General features: G+C 49.1%; 1 protein-coding gene across 3 annotated transcripts in view; it reads left to right on the top strand.

Moving 5' to 3' along the window:
* Positions 1 to 20,793, top strand: part of LOC140385326 (activin receptor type-1-like) — a 310,011-nt gene that overhangs the window by 168,472 nt on the left and 120,746 nt on the right. For all 3 annotated transcript variants that reach the window (XM_072467388.1, XM_072467386.1, XM_072467385.1), the window contains exon 2: positions 5,876 to 5,955. In XM_072467388.1, the coding sequence (XP_072323489.1) occupies positions 5,889 to 5,955 (67 nt within the window). In that variant the 5' untranslated portion in view covers positions 5,876 to 5,888. The remainder of the gene's footprint in view (positions 1 to 5,875; positions 5,956 to 20,793) is intronic.

Here is a 20,793-nt window from a genome sequence, read left to right as displayed (position 1 = left end):
ATGTGTTGTTACCTCCCAAATCAGTTCCCATCTTTACCAGAAAGCTTTGACAAAGGGCCATCTCGACTCAAAATGTTAGCTCTTTTCTCTCCCTACAGATGCTGCTAGACCTGCTGAGATTTTCCAGCATTTTCTCTTTTGGTTTTGCCAGAACTCTGTCGAATCCCTCCAGTTAGGTGTCTGCCACTGCGACGGTACCAAAATAGCCTTTTTTATCAAAGTCCCAAATGGCATCTTATGGGATGTGACTGACAAAGGTAAACTTTCCCGCCTTGTCCTTCTCGACATGTCTGTAGCCGTTGATAGGTTTAACCACGCGATCCTCCTCTAATGCTTCTCCACTGTTGTCCAGCTCAATGATGTGGAGATGCCAGCGTTGGACTGGGGTGGGCACAGTAAGTCGTCTTACAACACCAGGTTAAAGTCCCAACAGGTTTATTTGGAATCACTAGCTTTTGGAGCTAGTGTTATATAGACCGGTGAGCCTGACGTAAGTGGTAGGGAAGCTGCTGGATAAGATACTGAGGGATAGGATCTATTCCCATTTGGAAGAAAATGGGCTTATCAGTGATAGGCAACATGATTATGTGCAGGGAAGGTCATGTCTTACCGACTTAATAGAATTCTTTGAGAAAGTGACAAAGTTGATTGATGAGGGAAGGGCTGTAGATGTCATATACATGGACTTCAGTAAGGCATTTGATAAGGTTCCCCGTGGTAGGCGGATGGAGAAAGTGAAGTCTGATGGGGTCCAGGGTGTACTAGCTAGATGGATAAAGAACTGGCTGGGCAACAGGAGACAGAGAGTAGTGGAAGGGAGTTTCTCAAAATGGAGAACTGTGACCAGTGGTGTTCCACAGGGATCCGTGCTGGGACCACTGTTGTTTGTGATATACATAAATGATCTGGAGGAAGGTATAGGTGGTCTGATTAGCAAGTTTGCAGATGACACTAAGATTGGTGGAGTAGCAGATAGTGAAGGGGACTGTCAGAGAATACAGCAGAATATAGATTGATTGGAGAGTTGGGCGGAGAAATGGCAGATGGAGTTCAATCCAGGCAAATGCAAGGTGATGGATTTTGGAAGATCCAATTCAAGAGCGAACTAATGAAATGAGTAAATTAAAAAGCCCTGGGGAAAATTGATGTACAGAGAGATCTGGGTGTTCAGGTCCACTGTACCCTGAAGGTGGCCGCGCAGGTTGATAGAGTGGTCAAGAAGGCATACGGCATAGAACATAGAACGATACAACGCAGTACAGGCCCTTCGGCCCACGATGTTGCACCGAAACAAAAGCCATCTAACCTACACTATGCCATTATCATCCATATGCTTATCCAATAAACTTTTAAATGCCCTCAATGTTGGCGAGTTCACTACTGTTGCCGGTAGGGCATTCCACGGCCTCACCACTCTTTGCGTAAAGAACCTACCTCTGACCTCTGTCCTATATCTATTACCCCTCAGTTTAAAGCTACGTCCCTCGTGCCAGCCATTTCCATCCGCGGGAGAAGGCTCTCACTGTCCACCCTATCTAACCCCCTGATCATTTTGTATGCCTCTATTAAGTCTCCTCTTAACCTTCTTCTCTCCAACGATAACAACCTCAAGTCCATCAGCCTTTCCTCATAAGATTTTCCCTCCATACCAGGCAACATCCTGGTAAATCTCCTCTGCACCCGCTCCAAAGCCTCCACGTCCTTCCTATAATGCGGTGACCAGAACTGTACGCAATACTCCAAATGCGGCCGAACCAGAGTTTTGTACAGCTGCAACATGACCTCCTGACTCCGGAACTCAATCCCTCTACCAATAAAGGCCAACACTCCATAGGCCTTCTTCACAACCCTATCAACCTGGGTGGCAACTTTCAGGGATCTATGTACATGGACACCTAGATCCCTCTGCTCATCCACACTTCCAAGAACTTTACCATTAGCCAAATATTCCGCATTCCTGTTATTCCTTCCAAAGTGAATCACCTCACACTTCTCTCCATTAAACTCCATTTGCCACCTCTCAGCCCAGCTCTGCAGCTTATCTATGTCCCTCTGTAACCTGCTACATCCTTCCTCACTGTCGACAACACCACCGACTTTAGTGTCGTCTGCAAATTTACGCACCCACCCTTCTGCGCCTTCCTCTAGGTCGTTGATAAAAATGACAAACAGCAACGGCCCCAGAACAGATCCTTGTGGTACGCCACTTGTAACTGAACTCAATTCTGAACATTTCCCATCAACCACCACCCTCTGTCTTTCAGCTAGCCAATTTCTGATCCACATCTCTAAATCACCCTCAATCCCCAGCCTCCGTATTTTTTGCAATAGCCTACCGTGGGGAACCTTATCAAACGCTTTACTGAAATCCATATACACCACATCAACTGCTCTACCCTCGTCTACCTGTTCAGTCACCTTCTCAAAGAACTCGATAAGGTTTGTGAGGCATGACCTACCCTTTACAACGCCATGCTGACTATCCCTGATCATATTATTCCTATCTAGATGATTATAAATTTTGTCTCTTATAATCCCCTCCAAGACTTTACCCACTACAGACGTGAGGCTCACCGGTCTATAGTTGCCGGGGTTGTCTCTGCTCCCCTTTTTGAACAAAGGGACCACATTTGCTATCCTCCAGTCCTCTGGCACTATTCCTGTAGCCAATGATGACATAAAAATCAAAGCCAAAGGTCCAGCAATCTCTTCCCTGGCCTCCCAGAGAATCCTAGGATAAATCCCATCAGGCCCCGGGGACTTATCTATTTTCAGCCTGTCCAGAATTGCCAACACCTCTTCCCTACGTACCTCAATGCCATCTATTCTAATAGCCTGGGTCTCAGCATTCTCCTCCACAACATTATCTTTTTCCTGAGTGAATACTGACGAAAAATATTCATTTAGTATCTCGCCTATCTCTTCAGACTCCACACACAACTTCCCATCCCTGCCCTTGACTGGTCCTACTCTTACCCTAGTCGTTCGCTTATTCCTGACATACCTATAGAAAGCTTTTGGGTTTTCCTTGATCCTACCTGCCAAATACTTCTCATGTCCCCTCCTTGCTCGTCTTAGCTCTCTCTTTAGATCCTTCCTCGCTACCTTGTAACTATCCATCGCCCCAACTGAAACTTCACACCTCATCTTCACATAGGCCTCCTTCTTCCTCTTAACAAGAGATTCCACTTCTTTGGTAAACCACGGTTCCCTCACTCCCTTCCTCCCTGCCTGACCGGTACGTACTTATCAAGAACACGCAGTAGCTGATCCTTGAACAAGCTCCACTTATCCAGTGTGCCCAACACTTGCAGTCTACTTCTCCAACCTATCCCCCCCCAAGTCACGTCTAATGGCATCATAATTGCCCTTCCCCCAGCTATAACTCTTGCCCTGCGGTGTATACTTATCCCTTTCCATCACGAGCGTAAACGTCACCGAATTGTGGTCACTGTCCCCAAAGTGCTCTCCTACCTCCAAATCCAACACCTGGCCTGGTTCATTACCCAAAACCAAATCCAACGTGGCCTCGCCTCTTGTTGGCCTGTCAACATATTGTGTCAGGAAACCCTCCTGCACACACTGTACAAAAAACGACCCATCTAATGTACTCGAACTATATCTTTTCCAGTCAATATTTCGAAAGTTAAAGTCTCCCATAATAACTACCCTGTTACTTTCGCTCTTATCCAGGATCATCCTCGCCATCCTTTCCTCTACATCCCGAGAACTATTTGGAGGCCTATAGAAAACTCCCAACAGGGTGACCTCTCCTTTCCTGTTTCTAACCTCAGCCCATACTACCTCGGAAGATGAGTCCCCATCTAGCATCCTCTCCGCCACCGTAATACTGCATGCTTTCCTTCATCGGAAGGGATATTGAGTACAAGAGTTGGCAGGTCATGTTACAGTTGTATAAGACTTTGGTTCGGCCACATTTGGCATACTGCATACAGTTCTGGTCGCCACATTACCAAAAGGATGTGGATGCTTTGGAGAAGGTGCAGAGGAGGTTCACCAGGATGTTATCTGGTATGGAGAGTCCTAGCTATGAAGAGAGTTTGAGCAGATTAGGATTATTTTCTTTAGAAAGACGGAGGCTGAGGGGGGACCTCATTGAGGTCTACAAAATCATGAGGTCAGATAGCAAGAAGCTTTTTCCCAGAGTGGGGGACTCAATTACTCGGGGTCACGAGTTAAAGGTGAGAGGGGAAAAGTTTAAGGGAGATATGCGTGGAAAGTTCTTTACGCAGAGGGTGATGGGTGCCTGGAACGCATTGCCGGTGGAGGTGGTAGAGGCGGGCACGATAGTGTCATTTAAGATGTATCTAGACAGATACATGAATGGGCAGGCAGCAGAGGGATACTGATCCTTAGAAAATAGGCGACAGTTTTAGATAGAGGATCTGGATCGGCGCAGGCTTGGAGGGCCGAAGGGCCTGTTCCTGTGCTGTAATTTTTCTTTGTTCTTTGTTCGACTTACTGGCACAGCTCAATGGCACTGCTCTCATTTGGTTGCGTCATTGTCTATCTAATCATAGAGGCTTCGTTTTCTGCTACTGAAGCATTACCCCCGGTGTCTCCCAAAGATTTATCCCTTGTTAACCTTCAGAAGGTGGTGGTGAGTTACTTTCTTGAACTGCTACAGTCCTGTGCTGTTAGGGAGGGAGTTCCAGGTAGTTGCCCCAGCGACAGTGAAGGAACGGCAATATATTTCCAAGTCAGTATGGTGAGTGACTTGGCAGGGAACCTCCAGGTGGTGGGGTTCCCAGGTATCTGCTGCTTTTGTCCTTCCAGATGGTTGTGGGTTTGGAAGGTGCTGTCTAAGGAACCTTGTAGTTTAGTCGGGCAGCATGGTCGGCACGGGCTTGGAGGGCCGAAGGGCCTGTTCCTGTGCTGTACATTTCTTTGTTGTTCTTTGGTGAGTTACTGTAGTGCATCTTGTAGATGGTACACACAGCTGCCACTGTTGTCGGTGGTGGAGGATTTGAATGTTTGTGAAAGGAGGAGCAATCAAGTGGGCTGCTTTGTCCAGGATGGTGCTGAGCTTCTTGAGTGTTGTTAGAGCTGCACTCATCCAAGCAAGTGGATCCAGGCAAATCCCCCATGGCTTTACTCCTCCCTAGGTCTGTGACCTCCTCCAGCCCCAAAACCTTCCGACATATCTGCACTCATCTAATTCTGGTCTCTTGTACATCCCTGACATTAATTGCTCCACCATTGGTGGCAGGGCCTTTAGCCGCCGAGGCCCCAAGCTCTGATCTTTGCTTCCTACACTCTCTGCTTTTCGATCTCACTTTCCTCCTTTAAGAAACTCCTTAAACCTTACTTCTTGGTCCAAGGTTTTGGCCAGCTGGTCTGATTCTCATTGTGCGACTATGTGTTTTGTACTGCTCCACGGAAACACCCTGGGATGGTTCATTACATTGAAGGTGCTATATGAAAATTAGTCGTTGTGCATATCTAAGAGATTAATTCCTAGAAACGTCTGAACGTTTCAATAAATGTAATCTCCGAATACGTGCTGCATCCACAGTCAAGAATTAAGATAATTGTACAGGGCAGAAGGTGCTGGGAGGTGTTGAAACATATCTCTGACCCTATCCAGAGAGCTCTGTACTTGAGCAAGGGAGGGAAGTGCAGAGTCCATGTTGGAAATTCACTGAACTGCACAGAGCAACTCTGATGCATCCCTGTGCAATTAACAAAAAGGTAGAAACACTGCACCAGGGCGACATAGTCGCTAACAAATGTAAACATTTGGCTACAGGGAGCCTAAGAAGAATGGGGAGACTAAACTATGATGTCCAATAAAATGGAGGCACAGGAAGAATTGGAGTCCCCAGATCTAAGATAGGCTGTCCTTGTTTTGCAGCAACCTTTCCCTGATGGCCCAATGGAGCATTCTTCTACTCCTGGTTTTGGTCCCAAAGATCTTTCATTGCGGAGCTAAAGGTATGTTTACCTTTCTGAAAAGCAGCTAAATATCTATTGAACCTTTGCATCACTCGCTATACTGGATTAGTCATTCGTTCATGTAGGGGTCAAGTTTACCTCTTAATTCATTGCTATTTAAACGTTGGAACGCACCTTGACTGGTTTTGCACTTTAAAACCTTTTCAATAAAAGGAGGTCTGAAGAAAACTCAGTTCCAGCAGATGTCTAACTAAGTACAAATGGAATATGTCTGTGATACAAATGAATTGACCAAGTACAGCGGTTTGTATATTTATTTGGCACAAGTGCTTTTTGTTTGTGAAGATCAAACTTGCAGTGTTTTATCATAACTGGATTTTTTTGTATGGTATAATGTGGTGAAGGCCCCTATGTGCTTGGTGCATTTACACTCATAAACTATGAAAACTAAAGTATTTTTAAGTGTGCATGGATGAAGGGCGGGTGCATGGTAGTGCAGTGATTAGCACTGCTGCCTCACAGCGCTGAGGTCCCAGGTTCGATCCCGACTATGGGTCACTGTCCATGTCGACTTTCACATTCTCCCCGTGTCTGCGTGGGTCTTACCCCCACAACCCAAAAAGATATGCAGTAATAGTAATAATCTTTATTGTCACAAGTAGGCTTACATTGCAGTGAAGTTACTGTGAAAAGCCCCTCGTTGCCACATTCCAGTACCTGTTCGGGTGCACAGAGGGAGAATTCAGAATGTCCAATTGACCTAACAAGCACGTCTTTCGGGACTGGTGGGAGGAAACCGGAGCACCTGGAGGAAACCCAAGCTGACATGGGGGAGAACGTGCAGACTCCACACAGACAGTGACCTCTGGCCTGGAATCGAACCTGGGACCCTGGCGCTGTGAAGTACAGTGCTAACCACTGCTACTGTGCTGCAGGGTAGGTGGATTGGCCATGCTAAATTGCCCCTTAATTGGAAAAAGCCAGTGATCACTTTGTTGACCCGTTTAAAAAAGGACCGCAGAATAAAGATGGGGAGTCACTGAAACACAAACAGGAATCTTGGGAGGACCGTCATCTTCACCGTCTGCACCCTCCTGGCTAGTGACAGCGGGAGGGCATCCCACCTTCGGAAATCTTTCTTCATTTGGTCTACTAGTCGGGCCAGATTTGGCTTGTGCAGCCATTCCCATTCCCGCGCCACTTGGATGCCTAGATACCTAAAGCTTCCCCCTACCACTGCCGTTTAGCAGTTCCCCAGCTGCCTCTCCTGTCCCCTCGCCTGGACCGCAAACATCTCACTTTTCCCCAAATTTAGTTTATACCCCGAAAACCGGCCAAATTCCCCAGAATCCTCATGATTTCTTCCATCCCCTCTGCTGGGTCCAATACATACAGGAGCAGGTCGTCTGCATTAAGCTGCCTTCCCTTAACAAACCCCGTCTGGTCCTCCCCAATAATGTCCGGAACACAATCCTCAATCCTAGAGGACAAAATTTTGGCGTGCAGTTTAGCGTCCAAATCCATAGGGATATCGGCCTGTAGGACCCACACAGCTCCGGGTTCTTGTCCCGCTTCAGGATCAGCGAAATCGTGGCCTGTGACATCGTCGGGGGAAGCACCCCTCTCTCCTTGCCTCATTGAATGTCCTCATGAACAACGGCCCCAATATCCCAGAGAACCTTTTATAGAACTCCACTGGGTACCTGTCCAGCCCCGGGTCTTTACTCGACTTCATGGACTTCAGACCCTCCGCTATCTCTTCCATCCCGATTGGGGCCCCCAGCCTTTCTACCAGCTCCCCGTCCACCTTCGGGAAATTCAGCCCCCCTAGGAAGTGACTCATCCGCTCCGGCCCTGTTGGGAGTTCCGACCCATACAGCCTACAGTAAAACTCCTTAAACGCCTTATTCACCCCTGCCAAGTCTCCAACCAGGTTCCCATCTCCATCCTTTACTTTCCCTATCTCCCTGGCTGCCTCCCTCTTTCTAAGCTACTGTGTAAGAATTCTGCTGGCCTTCTCTCCATGCTCATAGATCGCCCCACTCGCCTTTCTCAGTTGCTCCACCGCCCTCCCGGTGGTTAAGTTCTGAATACCGCCCGCACACCTCTTCGTCAGATAGAAGACCCACGTCTAGCCTCCAGTGCGGGCGCTGGTTACTGTCCTTACTAACTTGTAGGTCAACCCAGTGCGGGGCATGGTCTGCGATTGTGATCGCCAAGTAACCCATGTCCACCACCCCCGTCAGTAAGGCCTTGCTCAGAATAAAGAAATCGACTTCCGGGTGCGGCGATGACCAGCTAAGTCGCACGTTTCGGCACCTCCCGTTTTAACGGACTTTGGGCTCTTATCGGAAGCCCCAACGGCAATTTTCGAAGGCTAAACCCACTGTGAGGCGACATAGAAGGGAGTCCCCCCGGATGTGAACGGACAGAAGAGATAATAGTGGCCAGATTGCGGAGGATCCTCTGGAGCAGCGGCAAAGAAGTGAAGTGAGAAGCAAGATGGCGGTGGAGGGAGGCCAGTTGGTATGGGGCCTGAAACAGCAGGAGTTCCTCCGGCGATGTGTGGAGGAGCTCAAGAAGGAGGTGCTGGCGCCGATGCTGCAGGCGATTGAGGGGGTAAAGGAGGTGCAGAAGACCCAAGAGATGGAGCTCCGTGGAGTGAAGGCAAAAGCTGCCGAAAATGAGGACGAGATACAGGGCTTGGTGGTGAAGACGGAGACGCACGAGGCACTACATAAGAGGTGTATGGAGAGACTGGAAGCCCTGGAAAATAGCTCGACGAGGAAAAACTTAAGAATTTTGGGTCTTCCCGAAGGGGCAGAGGGAGCGGACGTTGGGGCGTATGTGAGCACGATGCTCCATACCTTAATGGGAGCTGAGGCCCCCTGGAAGTGGAGGGAGCGTATCGAGTCCTCGTGAGAAGACCAAAGGCAGGAGAAATACCTCGAGCAATAGTGGTGAGGTTCCACCGCTACAAGGACAGGGAGATGGTCCTGAGATGGGCGAAAAAGACACGGAGCAGCAGGTGGGAGAACGCGGTGATCCGCGTGTATCAGGATTGGAGTGCGGAGGTGGCGAGAAAGAGGGCGAGTTTCAATCGGGCCAAGGCGGTGCTCCACAAGAGGAAAGTGAAGTTCGGAATGTTGCAGTCGGCAAGACTGTGGGTTACATACCAGGGTAAACACCCTACTTCGAGATGGCAGAAGAGGCGTGGACATTTATTGAAGAGGAGAAGTTGGACTAGATTGGAGAAAGAGTGTTTGAAATGAAGTAGTGAGGTGGTGGTAAGGGACTGTGAATCAGATGGGGGAAAATTTTCTTTCCCCTCGAAGGGGGGGACACGAAGAAATGTGGGCGCCGGTGGGGAAGGGGAGGGGGAAGGAGAGAGGGAGCTGCGCCATCAGGGGCGGGGCCGAGAGGGAAGCGCGGGCTTTGTTCCCGCGCTATGGAAATTGTGGCGGGAAAAGGGGGCGCAGGAAGGAGGGGGCCTCATAATGGGAGGCTAAGGATAAACGGGGGAAGCCGAGGTCAGCCAGAGTTTGCTGACTTCCGGAAGCAATATGGGGGGAGCAACTAAGCTAGAGAGGGATCTAGCGGGCGGGCGGTGGTTAACTGGGTTGCTGCTGCTAAGGGGAAGGGGGAGCTGTTACGGGATGGGATGGTCGGGATGGGAGGGCGCCATCGGGGGGATAAGCGGCTGCGTGGGAACCGGGTGAGGAGCTGGTCTAAAAAAGGGGATGGCTAGTCGACGAGGGGGGGGGGGGTAAAGAGCCCCCCAACCCGGTTGATCACGTGGAATGTGAGAGGGTTGAATGGGCCGATTAAGAGGGTAAGGGTACTTGCGCACCTAAAGAAGCTAAAGGCAGACGTGGTCATGCTTCAGGAGACGCACCTGAAACTGGCGGATCAGGTCAGATTAAGAAAAGGATGGGTGGGACAGGTATTCCGCTCGGCTTGGATGAGAAAAATAGAGGGGTGGCAATACTGGTGGGGAAACGGGTATTGTTTGAGGCGAAGACCATAGTGGCGGACAGTGGGGGTAGATACGTGATGGTGAGTGGCAGATTGCAAGGTGAGGCGGTGGTGCTGGTGAATGTATATGCCCCGAACTGGGATGACGTGAACTTTATGAAGCGTATGTTGGGGCGCATCCCGGACCTGGAGATGGGAAAGTTGGTAATGGGGGACGACTTCAACACGGTTCTGGACCCAGGGCTGGACCGGTCCAGATCTAGGACCGGGAGGAGGCCGGCAACGGCCAAGGTGCTTAAGGGCTTTATGGAGCAGATGGGAGGAGTGGACCCCTGGAGATTTTCTAGGCCAAGGAGTAAAGAGTTTTCCTTCTTCTCCCATGTCCACAAAGTGTACTCCCGGATAGACTTCTTTGTCCTGGGAAGGGCGCTGATCCCGAAGGTGGCAGGAACGGAGTATTCGGCTATAGCCATTTCAGATCATGCCCGCATTGGGTAGATCTGGAAGTAGGAGAGGAACAGCGCCCACTCTGGAGATTAGATATGGGACTGTTGGCGGACGAGGGGGTATGTGTAAGGGTGAGGGGATGTACTGAAAGGTACTTAGAGATTAATGATGACGGCGAGGTCCAGGTGGGAGTGGTCTGGGAGGCGCTGAAGGCGGTGGTTAGAGGGGAGCTGATCTCCATAAGGGCCCATAAGGGGAAACAAGAGGGTAAAGAAAGGGAGAGATTGTTGAGGGAGATTTTGAGGGTGGATAGGCAATATGCGGAGGCTCCAGATGAAGGGCTATACAGGGAAAGACGGAGATTGCACACGGACTTTGACTTGTTGACCACGGGTAAGGCGGAGGCACAATGGAGGAAGGCACAGGGAGTGCAGTATGAATATGGAGAGAAGGCGAGCCGGCTGCTGGCCCAACAACTAAGGAAGAGGGGGGCGGCGAGAGAGATCGGAGGGGTTGGAGACGAGGAGGGAAAGATAGAACGGGGAGCAGAGAGGGTGTTTAAGGTATTTTATGAGAGGCTATATAAGGCTCAACCCCTGGAAGGGAAAGAGGGAATGATGCGTTTCCTAGACCAGCTGGAGTTCCCGAAGGTTGAGGAACAGGAGATGACAGGACTGGGAGCACAGATTGAGGTGGAGGAGGTGGTAAAAGGAATTGGGAACATGCAGGCAGGGAAGGCCCCGGGACTGGATGGGTTCCCGGTGGAGTTCTATAGGAAATACGTGGACCTGCTGGCCCCACTTCTGACGAGAACCTTTAATGAGGCTAGGGAAAGGGGGACACTACCCCCGACGATGTCGGAGGCGACGATATCGCTGATCCTGAAAAGAGACAAGGACCGGGCAGCACGGTAGCACAAGTGATTAGCACTGTGGCTTCACAGCGCCAGGGTCCCAGGTTCGATTCCCCGCTGGGTCACTGTCTGTGCGGAGTTTGCACGTTCTCCCCGTGTCCGCGTGGGTTTCCTCCGGGTGCTCCGGTTTCCTCCCACAGTCCAAAGACATGCAGGTTAGGTGGATTGGCCATGCTAAATTACCCGTAGTGTCCATAAGGGTTGGGAGGGGTTATTGGGTTGCGGGGATAAGGTGGAAGTGAGGGATTAATGTGGGTCGGTGCAGACTCGATGGGCCGAATGGCCTCCTTCTGCACTGTATGTTCTATGTAATCTATGTAATCTATGACCCGCTGCAGTGCGGGTCATACAGGCCTATTTCCCTCTTGAACGTAGATGCCAAGCTTTTGGCCAAGGTGATGGCGACGAGGATCGAGGACTGTGTCCCTGAGGTGGTACATGATGATCAAACGGGGTTTGTTAAAGGGAGGCAATTGAATGCTAATATACGGAGGCTGCTGGGGGTGATGATGATGCCCCCACCGGAAGGGGAGGCGGAGATAGTGGTGGCGATGGATGCAGAGAAAGCATTTGATAGAGTGGAGTGGGACTACCTGTGGGAAGTACTGAGGAGATTTGGAGAGGGGTTCATTAGATGGGTTCAGCTCCTGTACAGGGCCCCGGTGGCAAGTGTGGTTACAAATAGGCAACGATCTGACCACTTCCGACTATATAGGGGTACAAGACAGGGATGTCCCCTGTCCCCGTTACTGTTTGCGTTGGCAATTGAGCCACTGGCCATAGCGCTGAGGGGCTCTAGGAAGTGGAGGGGGGTACTTAGAGGAGGAGAAGAGCATCGGGTGTCATAATACGCGGATGATTTGTTGTTGTATGTCGCGGACCCAGTGGAGGGGATGCCTGAGATAATGCAGCTCAGGGAGTTTGGAGAATTTTCAGGATATAAATTGAATATGGGGAAGAGTGAACTGTTTGTGATGCACCCCGGGGAACAGGGCAGGGGAATAGATGATTTACCGTTGAGGAGGGTAACAAGGGATTTCCGGTATTTAGGGATCCAGGTGGCCAGGAACTGGGGAACCTTGCATAAGCTTAACTTGGCACGACTGGTAGAGCAGATGGAAGAGGACTTTAGGAGGCGGGACATGGCTCCCCTGTCATTGGCGGGCAGGGTGCAGGCGGTAAAAATGGTGATCCTTCCAAGGTTTCTTTTTGTGTTCCAGTGCCTCCCTGTACTGATTACAAAGGCCTTTTTTAAGAAGGTGGACAAGAGTATTATGAGCTTTGTGTGGGCTGGAAAGACCCCAAGAGTAAAGAGGGGGTTCCTGCAGCGCAGTAGGGACAGAGGGGGACTGGCACTGCCGAGTCTAAGTGATTATTATTGGGCCGCCAACGTGTCAATGATATGTAAGTGGATGAGGGAAGGGGAAGGAGCGGCGTGGAAAAGACTGGAGATGGCGTCCTGTAGGGGAACTAGTCTAAAAGCACTGGCGACGGCGCCGTTACCGTTCTCCCCGAAAAAATACACCACAAACCCAGTGGTGGGGGCAACTCTGAAAATTTGGGGGCAGTGGAGACGACATAAGAGAGTGACGGGTTCCTCAGTGTGGTCCCTGATAAGGAACAACCATAGGTTCGAGCCGGGAAGGATAGATGGGGGATTTAAATCTTGGCAGCGAGCAGGAATTGTGAAATTGAAGGACTTGTTCTTAGACGGGACGTTCGCAAGTCTGGGAGCACTGACAGAAAAATATGGGTTGCCACCTGGGAATGCATTTCGCTATATGCAAGTGAGGGCATTTGTGAGGCAACAGGTGAGGGAATTTCCGCAGCTCCTGGCGCAAGAGATCCAGGACAGAGTGATTTCGGGGACATGGGTGGGTGATGGTAGGGTGTCAGATATATATAGGGAAATGAGAGATGAGGGGGAGACGATGGTAGAGGAGCTGAAGGGAAAATGGGAGGAGGACCTGGGGGAAGAGATTGAGGAGGGGCTGTGGGCAGATGCCCTAAGTAGGGTAAACTCTTCGTCCTCGTGTGCCAGGCTCAGCCTGATACAATTCAAGGTTCTACACAGGGCGCATATGACTGGAGCAAGGCTGAGTAGATTTTTTGGAGTGGAGGACAGGTGCGGGAGATGCGCGGGAAGCCCGGCGAACCACACCCACATGTTTTGGTCATGTCCGGTATTGCATGGGTTCTGGGTGGGTGTGGCAAAAGTGATTTCAAAGGTGGTGGGGGTCTGGGTCGAACCAGGCTGGGGGTTGGCTATATTTGGGGTTGCAGATGAGCCGGGAGTGCAGGAGGCGAGAGAGGCCGATGTTTTGGCCTTTGCGTCCCTAGTAGCCCGGCGAAGGATTCTACTTGTGTGGAAAGAAGCTAAGCCCCCGGGTGTGGAGGCCTGGATCAATGACATGGCAGGGTTCATAAAATTGGAGCGGATAAAGTACGCACTAAGAGGTTCGGCTCAAGGGTTCACCAGGCGGTGGCAACCGTTCCTCGACTATCTCGCAGAGCGATAAGGGAAAATAGGAAAGGTGGCAGCAGCAACCCGGGGCGGTGGGGGGGGGGGGGGGCTCATTCGGGTCCTCGGGTTTTATGTGTGTGTTTATATATTAGTTATTTATATTAGACGTTGCGAAGTTACTATTTTCGTTACTATTTCTGTTGTTTCTTATTTTGTTGTTGGCAGTTGCCGTTAGTTAGCATATTATTTATTTAAAAAAACGATCAATGTATATATTATTACAAAGTTGTAAAATGGGAAATTTTTGTTTAATCGAAAGACTTTAATAAAATATATTTATTAAAAAAAAGAATAAAGAAATCAATCCGGGAGTACACTTTATGCACGTGTGAGTACATCCCACTGACCATGATGTACCGGCCTCCCACGTCCAAAACTATTCTTCCTGCCTCAAATACCACCAGCTTGTTGATCAGGATCGCGACCCCTCTAATCTTCAAGTCCAGTCTCGAGTGAAAAACCTGTCCGACCCAACCTTTCCTTAATCTAATCTGGCCAGCTCTCTAAGGTGTGTCTCCTGCAGCATTACCACGTCCGTCTTCAGTCCTCTCAAATGCGCGAATACACGTGCCCTCTTGACAGGCCCATTTAGCCCTCATACATTCCAGGTGATCAGCCTAGTTGGCTCATCGCATCCCCACCCCTTCGCCGATCAGCCATCACCTTTCTTGGGCCAGTCTCCAGACCGCGTCCCGCGCCTAAGATCAAGCAAGAGATCCAGCATCTGAACAAACACACCTCCGTCCCCCAGCAGTGCAAATGTAAACTTTAACTCGCTCAGCTCTGCAACTGGCCCCAAATCCGTACAGAAGGTCTTACAAATAGCATCCACAAAACGAAAAAACAAGAAACTTTTTTAAACATGAACGTTGCAGCAAAGTTCAAAAGTTCTCAGTCTGCCACCATTCCTTCCTTTTTGCGAAGTCCAGCGCTCCCTCAGGTGACTCAAAATAAAAATGTTGCTCCCTGTACGTGACCCAGAGACAGGCCGCATACAAAGAACAAAAGAACAAAGAAAAGTACTGCACAGGAACAGGCCCTTCTGCCCTCCAAGCCCGTGCCGACCATGCTGCCCGACTAAACTACAATCTTCTACACTTCCTGGGTCTGTATCCCTCTATTCCCATCCTATTCATGTATTTGTCAAGAAGACCCTTAAATGTCACTATCGTCCCTGCTTCCACCACCTCCTTGTGTAAAACACTTACTTCGTGCATCTTCTCTAAACCTTGCCCCTCGCACCTTAAACCTATACCCCTCTACTCTGGGGAAAAGCCTCTGACTAACCCCTCTGTCTATGCTCCTCAAACAGCAGTCCGAGCTTCACCTTTTTCTTAAAAAGGGTCGACCTGATCTGGTTAAACCCCGCTCTTCTGCTGGCCACCTCCGCACTCCAGTCCTGATAGATCCGCAGGATACTGTTCTCCCATTTACAGCTCCATGTCTGCTTGGCCCACTGTAAAATACGCTCCTTATCCAAATACCTGTAGAATCTCACCACCATTGCCCTCGGGGGTGTGTCTCATTCGCGGCTTCCTCGCGAGCGCTCTGTGAGCCCAGTCTACCTCCAAGGGTTGGGAGAATGCCCCATCCCCCAGCAGCTTCTCGAACATGTCCGCTCTGTCTGCCCCAGCGTCCGCTCCTTCGGACCACTCCGGGAGCCCAACGATTCTCCAGTTCTGCCGGCGGGAACTATTCTCTAGGTCCTCCACCTTCTCCAGGAGTCTTTTCTACTGATCTCTGTGTCCCCACCTCCAGCGCCACAGCAGTTTGATGTTCCTCCTGGTCAACCAGCGCCTTCTCTACTTCCTGGATCGCCGACCTTGGGCATCCAATCGAAGCTCCAGCCGCGCAATTGACTCTTTAATTGGGTCCAAGCAGTCCCGCTTCTGCTTGGTGAAGCCCTCCTGGATGAATTGCAACAGCTGCTCCGTTGACCGCTGGGACGACAAGCCAGAGGTCTGGTCATCCGCCATGCTTTCTCCCCCTACAGCTTCAGCCCAAGTCTTCTCTGTCCGTCTGTTTCTGCCTTTGCGAGCACTTCTAGTCCTCCTCTCCTGCACCAATGTGGGAATCCAGTACCCAATTGCCTCTGTCATCGATTTTTCAAATCAAGTCCGGTAAAAAAAAATCAGGGGAAAGGTTCAAAAGTCCGACCCGAGCGGGAGCCACCAAATGTGCAACATACTCCTTCATAGCCACCACCAGAAGTCAATTCAGGTGATTTTCTAACTATTTCAATGCTCTGAATCCCCAAATTGCAGAATTTTAAAACATAGGATGAAGCCATTTAACTCATTGCACTGATGGCCAACTCTGAACGAACCATCCACTAAGATCCATTTCTCTCTCCCTCTATTCTGATACCCTTTAAATTTCCTTTTTCTTTTCTTTTATTTCATAATTATATATATTTTTAATATGCTACGGATTCTATTTTTAACATTGTTATCAAAATGGCCCTAGCAATCCTTGTGATCCGAGATGGACTTTCAATGAAACATACAGCACTGCAGTGTGAGGCCCCGGACAATTGGGAGCCCCTTTTGGAGATGTGACTTTGTGGTGGGAACACCAATCAACGCCTTGGTAGCTCTAAATTTGTTGATAGGCTCATCTTGAACAACACTGGACTCTGCCTGGTGGACCTGCCTTTAGAACATAAGAACTAGGAGCAGGAGTAGGCCATCTGGCCCCTCGAGCCTGCTCCACCATTCAATGAGATCATGGCTGATCTTTTGTGGACTCAGCTCCACTTTCCAGCCCGAACACCATAACCCTTAATCCCTTTATTCTTCAAAAAACTATCTATCTTTATCTTAAAAACATTTAATGAAGGAGCCTCTACTGCTTCACTGGGCAAGGAATTCCATAGATTCACAACCCTCTGGGTGAAGAAGTTCCTCCTAAACTCAGCCCTAAATCTACTTCCCCTTATTTTGAGGCTATGCACCCTAGTTCTGCTTTCACCCGCCAGTGGAAACAACCTGCCCGCATTTATCCTATCTATTCCCTTCATAATCTTATATGTTTCTATAAGATCCCCCCTCATCCTTCTAAATTCCAACGGGTACAGTCCCAGTCTACTCAACCTCTCCTCGTAATCCAACCCCTTCAGCTCTGGGATTAACCCAGTGAATCTCCTCTGCACACCCTCCAGTGCCAGTACGTCCTTTCTCAAGTAAGGAGACCAAAACTGAACACACCACTCCAGGTGTGGCCTCACTAACACCTTCTACAATTGCAGCAGAACCTCCCTAGTCTTAAACTCCATCCCTCTAGCAATGAAGGACAAAATTCCATTTGCCTTCTTAATCACCTGTTGCACCTGAAAACCAACTTTTTGCGACTCATGCACTAGCACACCCAGGTCTCTCTGCACAGCAGCATGTTTTAATATTTTATCATTTAAATAATAATCCCTTTTGCTGTTATTCCTACCAAAATGGATAACCTCACATTTGTCAACATTGTATTCCATCTGCCAGACCCTAGCCCATTCACTTAGCCTATCCAAGTCCCTCTGCAGACTTCCAGTATCCTCTGCACTTTTTGCTTTCCCACTTACCTTAGTGTCGTCTGCAAACTTGGACACATTGCCCTTGGTCCCCAACTCCAAATCATCTATGTAAATTGTGAACAGTTGTGGGCCCAACACTGACCCCTGAGGGACACCACTAGCTACTGATTGCCAACCAGAGAAACACCCATAATCCCCACTCTTTGCTTTCTATTAATTAACCAATCCTCTATCCATGCTACTACTTTCCCCTTAATGCCAAGCATCTTTATCTTATGCAACAACCTTTTGTGTGGCACCTCGTCAAAGGCTTTCTGGAAATCCAGATATACCACATCCATTGGCTCTCCGTTATCTACCGCACTGTTAATGTCCTCAAAAAATTCCACTAAATTAGTTAGGCACGACCTGCCCTTTAACCCAAGCTGCGTCTGTCCAATGGGACAATTTCCATCCAGATGCCTCGCTATTTCTTCCTTGATGATAGATTCCAGCATCTTCCCTACTACCAAAGTTAAGCTCACTGGCCTATAATTACCCGCTTTCTGCCTACCTCCTTTTTTAAACAGTGGTGTCACGTTTGCTAATTTCCAATCCGCCGGGACCACCCCAGAGTTTAGTGAATTTTGGTAAATTATCACTAGTGCATTTGCAATTTCCCTAGCCATCTCTTTTAGCACTCTGGGATGCATTCCATCAGGTCCAGGAGACTTGCCTACCTTTAGCCCCATTAGCTTGCCCATCACTACCTCCTTGGTGATAACAATCCTCTCAAGGCCCTCACCTGTCATAGCCTCATTTCCATCAGTCACTGGCATGTTATTTGTGTCTTCCACTGTGAAGACCGACCCAAAAAACCTGTTCAGTTCCTCAGCCATTTCCTCATCTCCCATTATTAAATCTCCCCTCTCATCCTCTAAAGGACCAATATTTACCTTAGCCACTCTTTTTTGTTTTATGTATTTGTAGAAACTTTTACTATCTGTTTTTATATTCTGAGCAAATTTACTCTCATAATCTATCTTACTCTTCTTTATAGCTTTTTAGTAGCTTTCTGTTGCCCCCTATAGATTTCCCAGTCCTCTAGCCTCCCACTAATCTTTGCTACTTTGTATGTTTTTTCCTTCAATTTGATACTCTCCCTTATTTCCTTAGATATCCACGGTCGATTTTCCCTCTTTTTAGCGTCTTTCCTTTTTGTTGGTATAAACCTTTGCTGAGCACTGTGAAAAATCACTTGGAAGGTTCTCCACTGTTCCTCAACTGTTTCACCATAAAATCTTTGCTCCCAGTCTACCTTAGCTAGTTCTTCTCTCATCCCATTGTAATCTCCTTTGTTTAAGCACAAAACACTAGTGCTTGATTTTACCTTCTCACCCTCCATCTGTATTTTAAATTCCACCATATTGTGATCGCTCCTTCCGAGAATATCCCTAACTATGAGATCCTGAATCAATCCTGTCTCATTACACAGGACCAGATCTAGGACCGCTTGTTCCCTCGTAGGTTCCATTACATACTGTTCTAGGAAACTATCGCGGATACATTCTATAAACTCCTCCTCAAGGCAGCCTTGACCGACCTGTTTAAACCAATCAACATGTAGATTAAAATCCCCCATGATAACTGCTGTACCATTTCTACATGCATCTGTTATTTCTTTGTTTATTGCCTGCCCCACCATAATGTTACTATTTGGTGGCCTATAGATTACTCCTATCAGTGACTTTTTCGCCTTACTATTCCTGATTTCCACCCAAATGGATTCAACCTTATCCTCCATAGCACCGATGTCGTCCCTTACTGTTGCCCGGATGTCACCCTTAAATAACAGAGCTACACCCACCTCCCTTACCATCCACTCTGTCCTTCCGAAAAGTTTGATACCCTCGGATATTTAACTCCCAGTCGTGACCATCCTTTAACCATGTTTCAGTAATGGCCACTAAATCATAGTCATTCACGATGATTTGCGCCATCAACTCATTTACCTTATTCAGAATACTACGAGCATTCAGGTAAAGTACACTTATGTTGGCTTTTTTACCTCTGTTCTGAATCTTAACACCTCGATCAGTAACCTCTCCTAAGTTATATTTCCTCTTAACCTTTCTCCTAACTTTCCTTGTCGTCGAACCCATATCTTCATGTAACAACCTGCCGCGTCGCTTACCATTAATGTTTTCACTTCCCGTTTTATTTCTTTTAGTATTCCTGGTTCTATTCACTGAGCTCCCCTCAGTCACTGTACCTTGTACTGTCGCCCTTTTTGATTTTTGACTTAGAGTGAGAAAACAGTTTGCCAGACGTTGAGAGGTGGTGGAGACTTAGAGCAGTTGAGGCACAGATCTCCTGAATTGATGCAAAGTTTCTGAACTTTCATTGAGTAAAGGGGCAAAGCACCAGCCAGGTTTTTGGCATTCGGTCTGGTGGACAGCCTGAGGCAAAAGTGACGTTGCCGACCTCACATTGGGGTGCAAAGCCTTCGGCGCGAAGAAGATGCTTGCCAATGGCCATCAAGGACATTAGCGGGGTGACTCTCGACTTCCAGGCTAGGGCTGAGGAGGGCAGACAGGTAACTAACCAAAAGAAGCAGAGGTCACCAAGCCAGATAGCCAGCAGCCAGGCATTCAGCCAGAACCATATACAGTCATTGAGGGTCGAGACTCGTTATCTGAGCGAGAGCCAAGAGGTGAGCAGAGCAGCATTCGGGAGGTGGCAAGAAGGCCAGGCAAGCGCCGACTTCGTGTCTCAGGGAATCGGGGAGCAGTGCCAGCAGGAGCGGGGCGACTCGACCAGAGCCAGAGGTCAACCAGGCCGCATGGTTGAGCATGAGAGCGCTCGGCTGGGCAGCAACCGGACTGGGTGGCAAGGGTGAGACAGGCCATGCCAGGTAGCCAGCAGCAGCCAGGCAGCCAGCCAGGAGCACATGCGGTCATCAAGGGTCGAAGCTCGAGGCCCGATCACCCAAGCCAGAGCTGAGGTGAGCAGAGCAGCAGTCGGGAGGTGTCGCTAGGCAAATGTCAGCATTCTTCAGCGAACGCTGGAGCAAGGCAACTTGACCAGAGCCACAGGCCAAAGCACCAGTGTTGTGTCTCGGGTAACCAGGGAGCAATGGCTAGCAGGAGCAAGGCGACTCGGCCAGAGCCACAGGCCAGCCAGGCAGGGCTGAGTGTGAGTGGGCTGGGCAGCAACCAACATCTTCTTTCTTCTTGTTTTGCATGTTGAATTTACTGCCTTTTTTGGTGTGCGTTATTTCTCTCTCTGATCGATTGTGGTGTATAATACCCAGCTTGTCTTGACCATCCATCGGCAGCTTTCCCAGATATTATTGCCAGCAGCCAGTTACTCTGGTGGGATTTTGGCAGTGAGCTCCGGCTCATCCTCACACCTCAAACTTACACTTGAAATTATATCCAAAACCATTGCCTCCAGGCTCTCAGGTGTGTGAGATTGTAGCTGGACAAAGCAGATGATCCTCACATGGAAATTTACAAT

This window comes from Scyliorhinus torazame, chromosome 11 (genome assembly GCF_047496885.1).
Source record: "Scyliorhinus torazame isolate Kashiwa2021f chromosome 11, sScyTor2.1, whole genome shotgun sequence".
In the NCBI taxonomy this organism is placed as follows: domain Eukaryota; kingdom Metazoa; phylum Chordata; class Chondrichthyes; order Carcharhiniformes; family Scyliorhinidae; genus Scyliorhinus; species Scyliorhinus torazame.
Note: the sequence above shows the minus strand (reverse complement) of the source record. Positions and strands in the feature narration are given on the sequence as shown.